The sequence below is a fragment of the Podarcis raffonei genome, chromosome 12 (genome assembly GCF_027172205.1).
Source record: "Podarcis raffonei isolate rPodRaf1 chromosome 12, rPodRaf1.pri, whole genome shotgun sequence".
NCBI classification, from domain to species: domain Eukaryota; kingdom Metazoa; phylum Chordata; class Lepidosauria; order Squamata; family Lacertidae; genus Podarcis; species Podarcis raffonei.
The window spans coordinates 40,278,303-40,291,173 of NC_070613.1; the positions used below are offsets into that span (position 1 = coordinate 40,278,303).

The window sequence follows — 12,871 nt, forward strand, 5'->3', positions numbered from 1 at the left end:
AATTTTGGAAATAAAAGTTCCCCTTGAAAATAGAACCAAAACCCAAGCTGCTGGGGCACATTGACATGCATAGAGCACTTACCCTTATTTTAAAAATGCTAATTAAATACATGCTCCTTGCTGTACGAGTGCTCATGGTGCAATAACCATGACCAATGAGAGAGGCAGAATGGATATGGAATGTTTTAATAACTAATCAAACTAATTCTGCAAACCCATTATAAATTTAGGAGAAAGGCAAAACAATATTGGGTGATATCCAGGTTTAGTAATACTTTGAGAAGACACAATTAAATCCATTGATTTCAGAGAATCTTCTCTGAGTATGAGTTATGTGGCTGGCATCAATTTGTTTTAAATGTCTGGACTAAGCAAAATAGTTTTACGGAATAAAGACAGATATGTCATAGAGTAAAAGATGTTGAATTCAATTACGGTTATTTTTGTTTTACTGTAAATAACTTTTAATATCTAAAATGTAGGATGTTTTTGGTCTTAAAAAAAGAAAACAGCACCTTTATAAAGAGTGAGTAAGCCTTTTGGATTGGCTTCACTGATGCATCTGGGTTAGGTTAAAGCCTAAGAGTACTAAAGTACATAGAGGGAGGAAATCCTCAACCACGAGAGAGATTCAGCACTGGAAAAACACACTTTGGTTTTGGGGATTGTGGGATTTTTCTCCTTAAATGTTTAGAATTGAGAGTATTTGCCAATCATGTTTTTGACATAGAGCATCCTGCCCTGACATTATCAAAAGTGTATAGTTCAGATGGCTTAAAAGAGCTCTGCAAAGGGCATATCAATAGTGGTGCTGAAGACTTTTAATCTGGGGCATGTCACTTGTGAATGCTCTTAATGTTGACGAATAAATGGGAAACTGCCATTTTAAAACAAATACGCATATAGTCAATTCAGCTCACTGGATTTTATGATGTGGGAAATGCGAAAGCCACTTCTGAAAATACCTAACTCAGAGAGTCCACCCCTACCAGATTGTGCATTTCCTTTTATGTGCAGCAATGCCAATTAATGTTCCGTTTTTGACTGGGGACAAACAGAAGTATGCAAAGTAGGGCGAGACAGAGAGCATAAGCAGTCACGCCCTTCCAGAACGTAACATTTGGAACGGTTAGAAACGTAAGAAATTTAAGGAAGCGGATCGCTTGCATGAAGTGCAATCGCTCCTTTTCTCTTTTATGGCAGACTTTCTCCGTGTTGTTTTTAATTCTTCAATACTTAACAAATTCCATGTAATTGCTGGCTTTCCACCACCTCCCCACCCCCACAGCCCTGCAAGCAATCTAATCTATTCAGGGAAGATAATTGCAGGGCTCTTTAGCCAGGGAAGAAATTGCTGTATCTCACCACTGTTGTGCGCCTCCAGTTGTGAGGCGGAGTTGACAGCAACCTTGCATAGTGAACAGTAGAGCAGCCGCTTGGCCTTTTCTTCCTCTGTCTCTCCCGAAGAGCATGTGGTGGTGTTGCTGCTGCTAGCGGCTACCGTGGGGAGTTTTTCAACTTTGGAGGTGATTTCCGTTGTCATGACACTGCTCTTCCGAATTTCGACCATTGTGGTGGTTGATATTGCTGGTGCCTCTATTGTGTTGCCTGCTTTAAAGATAAGGAGAAGAAGATATAAGCAACAAAATACATCTCATGCAGTGTGGATGAGAATGAGAAAGTGACTGACAGAACGTTTTTCCAGGTAAAGCGTTTCCTGGCAGGCGCAATGTAATGTCAACTTTGCAATGAAGATTTACGGCATATACAACATGTTCAATGCCACACTCCTGCATTATGTTTATGAATCTGAAGAGGGTGGAAGAGCCCCCTTTCCCCAAGCATGTAGAATTGCAAGGTACCACCTCCTGAATCAATTAATTGTCCATCTTTGTAAGAACTGGGGGGCGGGGGGGAGAGGCAATGCTGTTTCCGTATCTTTGTGCCTTCAGGTCCAAAGCAAAAAGAAATAAATTAACAAATAAAGACATATGGCGACTATTTCACTGCACACTGTTTATAACCCAAAGGGATACGAGTTCGGTGAAATACATTTAAAAATAGGAGTTTTGAAGACGGCATTGTACAATAATCATTAAATTTTGTAATTAAGTTTCCAAATAATCTAAACTGTGAAGTATTGCCTGCTTTTTTCCCTTTTTCTTTTTAGCTGATAGCTATGAATTTGTTTTAATTAGTTCTAAATCTGAATTTCTCCCGGGACCTCAAATTACCAAACTGGTCGGCACACAATACGGGAGCCAGGAACACTGTTCCAAGTCTGATCAGCAGAAAACAGTGTTCATGAAACAGGAAGGCAACTGATCTTATGTTGCTGAAAGCACGTGCCGAAGAATGTTACTTTTAAAAGTAATATTTATATACATTTGCTGATAGACAAATGATAGCATCCAATTCCTCTTTACCTGTGGAGTGTGGTCTACCAAAGTAAATTGTAGCTGAGTAGTGTGGCCTGCTAGCTGCTTGGCCACTATGTTTCTGCATATGATATTTGTATTCTGCTTTTCTCAACAAAAATGTTGAGCTCAAATGGCTCAACAACAATAATTTTAAAAATTAACAAACTGTAATCGTATCAAAACGAAACAGCATATGAATAAGGCAAAAGAATAAACAAATTCATCCAATAATTGGTTCGTGGGCAGCATTCAGCCACAAATTTGCAAGCCTTGTCTATTCAACTCACTGATACTTTTCATAGAATAGAAAATAATTCCATGCCCTCCAACATCTTGAGTCCCCAAACCAGGTTGTATGTCTTCCCGCCTGTGCTCCTGCATGAGTTGCGTGAGATCATGGAGCCAAAAATATGTGCTTTTTTTGAGCTATGCTAGCATGGTGCCCCCAAACGCACATTTTGGGGTGCCGTGCAAAATCATCCCCCCCCAATGTGTTTGGGGATGCTTTTTGGCGGCAAGATCTCGGTGCAAAATCATGCGAGATCATGACACCCAAAATGACCACCGTGCTCTCATGCGAGAAAATGGGGTGTTCCTTTATTTTCTGGGACACTTGCGAGGTATGTAGTTCTGTATGAAGTATGTCATTTATCCAGAATCCAAGCAAAGAGCACCTAATGAAAGCAGAAGTTTACTGAACGAAATACATCCAAATGGGCTTCAAGCCGAACATTCTTTGGCAATATGCTAGCATTCAGTATAACTTTTGACACAAGGAAAAAAATATCTAGGAGCATGTGTACGTGTACATAAAACATTTACATGTGGGAATCTATTACCACAATCCACCACCCCATCTGGAGTGGCTTCCTATTCCACAGATTTATGTTCACTGTATTTCAGAATTCCTCACTATATAGCTTGGTGAAAAGATGCTGAATCACAATAATGTTCCTGAAATAGGCGTGTGTGTGTTTGTGTGCATATTTTCACATTAATACATGTAAACAAATCCTGCTGCGCCATCTCCCTGATCTTTATTTATCTGTTCATATTATTTTGTTTAAAATCAAAATGTCTTTGGCTTTCAAGCAAAGACAAAGCACAAAAAGGCCGCTCTAAAATGAATGGGAAGTCTGGGCAAGTAGAGATAAGACTTAGACTGCCACTGAAACTTAATCAAAGTAGGTGACGCAGTAGCAGCCAGCATGGTAGGGTGGAGCTGTCCTCCCAACCGGTGGCACTGCTGCAGGTTACATGGACAAGGCAGGGGTAGGGCAGGGTGGTGGCCTAGTTGGAGATGTGTGGGCGCACAGGAGCACAGGATTTGCTCAATGGGTGCACCTACACAGTCCCATGCTGCCCTGGCCTGCTTCAGCTCTATCCAGGTAAGTTGCAATAACGCTGGTTTTGGGAGGGGGGGTGCTCTGTGTCTCTGCCCTGCTGCAATTGCAGGTAAGCTGCTCTGGGCAAGAGCATTCCACCCAAAAAAGTGTGTTTCCAGGTTGCCTCTGCCTGATTATTTATGGTAGGGACACTCAGATACAGATATTAATGTGCAGGCAAGTTCATGTGGAAAGAGGCAACATGTGCACATATGTTTTCTCCTGTGGGAGAAAAATTGGGAGAATGGTGCATTGGAACATAGGGAGCTCTCTTATACAGTGGTACCTTGGTTTGCATACGTCTTGGTTTGCATACGTTTTGGATTACAAACACGTCAAACCTGGAAGTGTGTGTCCCTGTTTGCAACCTTTTTTTTTGGATTACGAACAATTGGGGGGGGGAGGCCCCACTGGCGAAAGCGCGCCTTGGGTTACAACCTGTTTTGGTTTACAAATGGACCTCTGGAACAGATTATGGTTATAAATCAAGGTACCACTGTACTGAGTCCGAACATTTGTCCGCCTAGCTCAGTACTGACTATTCAGACCTGCAGTGGATTTCTGGGATATTGGAGAGGGAGCAATCCCAGCCCTGCCAGGAGATGCCCAGGGACTGAAGGCAGGCTTGCTAAGAGTAGAGATGGGCAAAAACCAGCCACCCCTAATTCAAAACTTTGACAACTGAAACAGCTCCTGAAGGGGTTTGGGAGCAGCGGCCTTGCAATTCTTAAAGAATGAAAAGCTTCTTGCCACTTCCCCTTCTTTTCTTGAAAATCTCCCCCCACTTTGAAACGTCTTCCCTGCCTTTTTATCATTTAGAGCAATGCAGCAGTAGCAGAGGGGGTGATGAAGCTGCCACCACTATTATTCCTCCCCCCTTAGCGAATCACTGTGAAGGAAGAATTGTAGCCACCAGAGCTCTGCTGCTTGCCACCACGCTATGGAAGCTGTCAGCAAGCCAGTGCCTTTAAAAACAGTTTATAAAAGGGTTACACAAGAAAGGAAAATAGAAAAAAAATGAAGAAGGCAAGAAGCACTTCCCATGCTAGAAGTGTAATCCCCCTCCTTTCCCTCCGAATCACTTTTGGCCTTCTCCCTTAATCATTCTGCCTTTTCTCTTTCATTTTCCTTCTGGGGTTCAGCCAAAATACGCCTCCCCAATCTGTCTGAAGCCCTGAAGTGAAACAAATGAGGACCAGCTCTTACTCTGAGACACTTTGAGTTTGTGGAATGACCTCCTGTGGGAGAAGAATGAAGAGAACTATAATATTTAGGAGTTTTATACTTAGGTTGAACAAGGCTTTTTTCCCAGAAATATGCTGCAGGTAACTTCCTACCACTGGTAGCACAGAACCAATTCCTCCATTTCAACTGGCAGGAATATGCTCTGTTTCTCTTTCCTTCATTCTGTGATTTTCCTTTCGGAATTTTTAGACCTACGGTTTCAACATGATTAAAGTGTAAGTCATCTCTCCATGCAGGGAGACAATCAGCTCTAACAACCCTAGAGGTGAAACAAAAATTGCCTCTATAGGCGGGAGATATAATCATGGAGTATAATTAGAGTAGTCAGTCATGCTCTCTGGGGGAAAGGTGTGAAGCATAGTAAAAGGGAGAAAGAATAGAGCATTTATTCCTTCCTTGAAAACCCCTCCTGCCCTTTTCCATCCCAGTGTCGCTTGATCAATTCATTTGGTTAACATAATTTGACACTTAAAACCACCTGTCGCATCATGCACGTGCATTTCAAAAAGGGGAGCACTGAAATAACATTTTCTGGTCTCAACAGCAAATACAAAACCTTCGTCTTTTGACAGAAAGCAGAAAAAATTAAAGAAGATGTTAAACTACCACAAGCCCAATTATCAAATGCCATGCCATGTCAAGCAAAAGCCTTGGTACCATGCAAAGGCCTTGGTAGTGATATGATTTCAAAAAATCACCCCTATTTGTTCTTCGTCCAAGTTCAGTGCATCTTCAGTTGGGTAGCCTGACCAGAGCATTTAAGAGGATTTGATTAGCCTACTAGTTAAGTCAATTACATTGCAATCTTAATACATATCCTGCCCTGAATGCAGGGGGGCAGCACTGAAAACCAAATGGTATTCAAATCCCGAGTCAGTTTCACTCTGAGGATCTGAAGAACTGCGCCAACATTTGTTGCTATATAGTGTGTCATCCCAGCCCTTGAAGACATAATGCAGTGACTCAGAGATCTGGAAGGAAGTTGTAAATGCATTCAGTACACACGTGAAATGAATTATTTTGGTGATGTGGGCAAGCTGCATCATGCTATTTTCATACTAATGACCTGCAGTAATTATTCATTCTTGCAAGTGTCGCCACTCTGCTTTGGCACTGCCAGGACCACTAATATCGCATGGAACAGGATGTCAGCACCCAATAAAGAGGGATGATTAGAATTCACAACACTTCTCTTTCTGATCTTAATCCTAATATAAACAGAGCTCTTAGGAAGTCTATAAAGAAGTAAACCTTGAATGAAGTGGCAAACATAAATCCAAAAGTTTATTTTCATACTAAAACAGTACCAGAATGTACATAAATAGTATCTGATTCCCCCCCCATTAAAGTGCAAGACACCTACTAAAGGAGGAACATCTAAGTGAATTATTTAAAGCAGCTAAGCACATAGGATTAATTTTGTGTCCCAAATATACCTTTCTGAATTTTTGTTATACTATGAACATAAATCCTCTCTGTGGTTTTTGTTTTGTTTTGTTTTTTGCAATTAGAATCTTGCCTTGTATAAATTAGTTCTGATCTGGGGGAAAAACACCAGAAGATGCTGTGCAGTGTTACAATGAACATTTAAGTCTTTGCCCATTTACCGGTAATTTGGAAAGGGGGCCCAAAGCTCCTCTCATCAGGGCATAACAAAAACAAAGAGGAGAGGCTTACATAACGCACCTACTGTAGTGAAGAAGAGCTGGTGCTAGGGATTGTTTAACTGCAGTGTTCTAGCTGATGGAATTCCAGAGCTGTCTCCTAGGAGCCAGGTTCAAACACTTGAAGCTCATAAGGGCCAAACAAGGCCAGTTCATAAGGGATAGACTGTACCTGATTTGCCTGGGAGCTCCCCATCACTAAACTTAGTCTGTGAGAATAGGTGAGATCTGATTCCTTGCAGTAGCAAATGCTTCAGTCTTAAGACATATGTTGTCATGGGCAGCTCTATGAGTTTTTCATTCCTCTTGGCTCAATCTGGTTGGCTCTGACCAGTGACAGGGCCTTCTCAGTGTTTGTGGAATGTCCTCCTTGAAGAGGTGCAGCCATCGCCTAAATTACATTTAGGGAGGAATTTTAAAAACATTCCCATTTACCTGGGGATTTGATGGCTGAAAGATACTATTCCTGGCAACCTTGTAGTAATTATATGTTTTAATTTTAATTCAAACAATTTATATGCCACTTAACCACAATCGTCTCTAAATAACTTACAAGGATACAATACAAAAAGGCAAAAATCAGTTAAAGCTACAAAATTAAACTTCAGTTAGAACGCTATGAGGAGTGGGCTGGTGATTTATTTTTAACTTTTAACATGTTTTTAAATGTTTCTTTATTTTATTTTTCTGCCATGGTTTTCTTTGTGAGGATAGAAAGTTAATTGATGAAGAAATAAAAATCTCTTGGAGCTCCTGAGAGCAATGGATGCTTCTGAGCAACCTTGGGAGCCTTCAGTTCTGCCAGGACTGGAAAGTTAAGGATGAGTCTTTGAGTCAATAGAGGCAATACAGAAGTAAAGGGAAAGTTACTTTTATTTTTTGTTGGAAAAAATAATTTTTATTATTTAACCAACAGTCCTAACACATACATTTAAAGCTGATGGCTGGAGGAAGATAGGATGGTTCCTTCCTGCTGCCCCCCTCCCACTGGCAAAGACGAGTGCTGCTAATAGTTTTGGGCTTCCCCTATGGTGAAGGACCTAGCTGTGCCCAGGTGGGCAGAAAGCTACTGCTTGCAGTTTTTTCATAAGTACCAGCAGGTGGAAACCCTGCTCATCAGAGCATGGGATGTGAAGGTAGATCTGCTGCTCCACCCCCCCCCCCAATCCGACTTAGGATTTTTCCATTACTTTACTAGTTCAAATGTACTACATCAAATGTATTACCTTGCAGAAACAGAAAAAAACCCTGCTTTTTATAGAGGAAACACCTGGAATCGTTAGATATAAACATTGCAATATTACCCACTTGTCTGTACCTTTGAAGAATATTGTTACACGTCACCCCATCTCCACAACTGTGTGAGATCCCAGGGGTTCTAGGCACTTACCCAGGGTTTGTGTTTCCTTTTGGGGGGAAATGAGCCACAGCAGAGGCTGTGGTGCCATTGTGATATGTGGTTTATTTGCGCATACCTACAACCTGAGCCGGGACACGGGTGGCGCTGTGGGTTAAACCACAGAGCCTAGAACTTGCCGATCAGAAGGTCGGCGGTTTGAATCCCCATGACGCGGTGAGCTCCTGTTGCTCGGTCCCTGCTCCTGCCAACCTAACAGTTCAAAAGCACGTTAAAGTGCAAGTAGGTAAATAGGTATCGCTCCGGCAGGAAGGTAAATGGCGTTTCCGTGCGCTGCTCTGGTTCGCCAGAAGCAGCTTAGTCATGCTGGCCACATGACCCGGAAGCTGTACACTGGCTCCCTTGGCTAATAAAGCGAGATGAGCGCTGCAACCCCAGAGTCGGTCATGATTGGACCCTAATGGTCAGGGGTCCCTTTACCTTTACAATCTGAGCCTACAATGGAGGAGTGCACAGGATGCATACTCCAAGAGGCTCTGGCCTTTCCCATAGGTGCCCCAACACCATTGCTCTCTGACTCTCTCTCTCCCCAGCCTGCTGCTTCCTAACTGCAATTCCAAAAACTCTCCCCGAAACTGGCACTATCTTTTAAACAAAACGCTCAGTTGAGGGAGGGAGGGAGGGAGGGAGTCCACTTATTTGCAAATGAGATTCACCTTTGATTCTTTGTGTTGCCTAAATGGCTCATCCCCAGGCTAACACCTCAAAAGGAAATCTGACATAATTGGCTCTTAACATGTGTTGATTTCCTATGATTTAGGCATGTCTAATACAGTTTAGGAAGTCTGCCTAATGCAATTAGGTTTTCACACATACTGATTCCAGAGGATTAAAAGTGGTTAACACACAGCTCAAGAACACACATGGTTCTAGCTATCACCTACACAGGAGACTAGCCTATCTTAATTAGCTTCTGACACCCCAAGCCTTAATTAAATTCTGGCACCTACAAACCCGTAACAGTATTCAAATTCTGAATATTGTGAAGAGCACAGTGTCTTGTCCTACAAAGGAGGAAGGGAGCTTTTACAATATATATATTACACTGGCAGTCCAAATTCTGCAGGGCTTTCTTAACAGCATTCTAGTATCAATTCAAATTATGATATACAAAGCTCTCTATAAACCGTGCCTCACGAAGTGCATGTAACACTGATTGTTACATGAACAGATTGCTGTGCAAACCCACAGTGCGTAGAATAACACAAATTCATGAACTGAATTTGCCAGAATTTTCCACTTATGTAGAATGCAGATGCAATGCAACAACACTTTCTACAATCTAATAAAAGTTTAAACAAGCTCTTAATCACAAACTTGAAGTTTGTAGTATTTTAACTACAAATTGAAGACACCCCCAGTGATACTCAATGCATACGAAGATCAGCTTGGATCTGGAGCTCCCGAGAGTGGAACTCTGCTCATGAGATAGACCAGCTGGTGGAAGGTGAGGGAGGAAATTTCTACCTATTGCTCTTTCCACCTGCTGCGCCCTTGCTCTTGGAAATCTGCTCTCGGAGGTTGGAGGGAGGTCCTCTCAAACAATGTGAGTGTTCACATAAGGGACTGCAGGGGCACTGGTGAAACATGCAGAACCACAGAACTATAGTTGGAAGGAACCAGGTGAATCATCTAGTTCAAACCCTGGCAGTGCAGGAATCTTTCACTCAACATGGGGCTTGAACCCACAGCCCTGAGGTTAAAAGTCTCATCCTTCATCCCCTACCCTTCTTCCAGTTGCTATCCATTTTGGCGGGTGGCAGAATCCTTCGGTTTGTGAAAAGGCAACTCAGGATGCAACCCATGGCATGAGTGAGAAGATAATGTGGGCTGCGTGGGAATGCCACTAGCATTTTTTTCCCCTTGCTGCATGCATGAAAGGAGGTGAATCCTAGAAACGCAGGACATTAACACTAAAAGTATCACATGAAACAGCTCTTGTTGCAAAAAGAAATCGGACAGACCTCCTTATTTTAGCCCGTATAGTCTATCGCTGTGTTGGAGGAAAGCAAGGAGAAGGGGACACCTAGGAGCATAATAGAAAGTGCAGGGAGGGAGACAGAAATCCATCCAGGCCAGGCATTTCAGCACCTTGTGCTCTCCGGCGAAACCTGATTTGACTATGTCTTGAAGTGACTTGTTTTTATTAATTAGTAGTACACAGCTTTGTAATGGAATCTGTATTCTGTCTCAGCCATGAGTCCCTCCAGTTCGATGCACAGTTCATCAATCCTGAAAGAAATTAACTGCAGGAATGGGATGCATACATCCGTGCTGAAGTTAATTGAACGAAACTGGCAGGAGCAACAGTTGGAGGTGAAGAGCTGGGGGGGGGGGAGAGCAAGGTGAGGAAGGATGAGGCAATTTTATGAATTTGGGGAACTTTTCCGATAAACGTCATTTAAAGGAGGATGACTGCAAACGAGTGAGGAGAGGGGAGGAGAACCAATTTATTCTGGATCTATTTTAAGTAACCTTGGTTTTGACTAGATTTGGAAGCTGTCCTTTCAAGCCTATAATATAGATTTCTCCTCAGTGAGGCAGAAATAGAAACTGCTTTCAGAAACTATGAATGAAAGGCTCCCTCTGCTCAAGGAGCTTTAGGGGAAAGTGTTGCTGGCGCACGCTGCTGCTCTTGCCATTTAATTAATGAGACTTGTGTGTTGAGGAAGAGGGGGAAATCAATTTTAAAAATCAGGACAAAGGACAATGATTTGAGCGTTAAAAGTAGAGCTTACAATCAAGAGCAGAGAGGATCATACTCATTTTCGTCGCAGCTGCGCTGTTAAAGAAACACATTTTCGATTTGGACTCTGGCTTCAAGGTTAAACACAAGGTTAAGTGCTGGGTTGAGATTCGATAGCAGTATTGTTATTTGGGAGGCTGCAGTGCAAGATTAACCATGTAAAATGTTGGTTTTAAGAGTAGGAACATAAACTCCAAATGGTGTTTTTAATCATACATTAGTGTTACTGTCATAGATTTCTAGGATGCACATCCTTTCTTGCAAGCAACAAGAGGCAGGGGTACCATTGCATTCAACTCAATGTTAAACCACTTTTCAGCCTCACTTTCCACTCATTTTCTTTCTTTGTACCTCACCCGTCACAATTCTCACAACGCAAGTGAAAACCTACTTTGTTGCTTTTTCCTCTGGGTGTTCTGTTGGAAACACATACAATAAGCTTGATTTTCAAAACAGACGCTGGAAATAACTCACACTGTGTTCAATGGGCAACTGCGCATAGGATTGCAGTCCCCATCAATCAAAATCATTAGTGTGTTGTTGTTTTAGAGCCCTGTCTTATGGACAGGCAGTTACAAATGGGCAAGTGTTATGAAAACCTGCCTATAGCACTTGAGTGACCATTTTATGTCATACACTGATTAAAAGGGAAGTTATATCATTTTCCTGTGTTGATTTATGAAGATTGATGAGATGTCATGGCAAGAACATCCAAACAGGAGCAAGGCAACCAAGAGTAACTGAGTACCTGCATTCAGATGAATTGCAGAAATTAGTATCTTAGTATTCTAAGACGTGGTCTCGGACCATAAATTTAATGGAATAGCTGACCATTGCAAGATTTTCAGGGAGAGAAGCTGGGTTTCATATTTGTTTCTGCTGCTACAAGTCAGATAGTCCAAAGTTGGTTTTTATCAGAAAATGAAAAGTGATTGATGGAATTTAATTTCAAGAAAGGTGCCTTTTTAACACTTTCAAAGGGAAAGATTCAACTCCCTTGCTGTAGGCACACATAAAGTGTTGTGACCAGGCTGTCAAGCTGGCTATTCATTATGCACTAAAAGAAGGCTGTAATGTTTGATCATAAGTCATAACAAAAAGTGTCTCTGAGGGGTATTGGATGTAAAGAGTCCTAACTGAAACTAAGCTGCCAGCCACTAAATCCTGCCATTTCCCCCATTCTTATTGCTTGGTGGCTGATTAATAGTTCTTCGGCTCTGAGACTCAAATCCTAGTTCCCATTTACTGATCTTCTGCTTTGAGTTTTGTTCTTGTGGACATTAAAATACTTCGTCAAGAGCTTCACCCTTAAAAGATCAAAACCGAACTCATACCACTATTTTGCCCAGGTCAGGGGTGCCAATAAAATATTTTTCGGGGGGGGGGGAGGGCGGGGAGATCACAGACCTGCTGGACCAGAAGCACTGCTGAGTTCCTCTCACATGGAGAAATCCACTGCATAAGGGGGCTTGGCACCTGCACCGTTTTTAAGTAAGGTTAATACTGGCTCAAATAAGAGATCTACCTATTTCTGCTATGCTACAGTCAATCGGACAGCAAACCATTGCACTGGTTATACCTGGACAGTTTTCTTTGTGGCTGGGAAGTTTCAAAATAGAAAATTGGTGCTGCACGTCCCAGGTTTGTTTGAAAGCGGCATGTTGTGGATACTATCTCAGATGAAGCCAACGAAAACATTGACAGTGCCTTGCTCAATTTACTTTTTAAAGCAATACAATCTATGACCCCTTTTGTGCTCCCCTAATAATTTCCATTCCTCTTGCAGTCAACACATCGTTAAGAAAACAGAGTAGACTGATAACAATTAGCCTGCTAGTTACTACTTGAATTTAACTGAACACAAATGTTTACGATTACCCTAGTAGCATATGTTTAGTCCATTTCTTTTGTATTATTTTATGATGGATCACTTTACATTTGCTAAACAAGCTGACCTAAACAACCTTGAGATATATCTATCTATGGCATAGAGT

At 41.9% G+C, this 12,871-nt stretch overlaps 1 protein-coding gene across 11 annotated transcripts in view; it reads right to left on the reverse strand.

Moving 5' to 3' along the window:
* Positions 1-12,871, reverse strand: part of ZNF385D (zinc finger protein 385D) — a 551,565-nt gene that overhangs the window by 12,357 nt on the left and 526,337 nt on the right. For 9 of the 11 annotated variants that reach the window (XM_053409980.1, XM_053409979.1, XM_053409986.1 and 6 more), the window contains one exon: positions 1,366-1,611. In XM_053409980.1, coding sequence (XP_053265955.1) covers positions 1,366-1,611 — 246 coding nt within the window. The remainder of the gene's footprint in view (positions 1-1,365; positions 1,612-12,871) is intronic. The other 2 variants (XM_053409976.1, XM_053409984.1) reach the window with 1 other exon arrangement.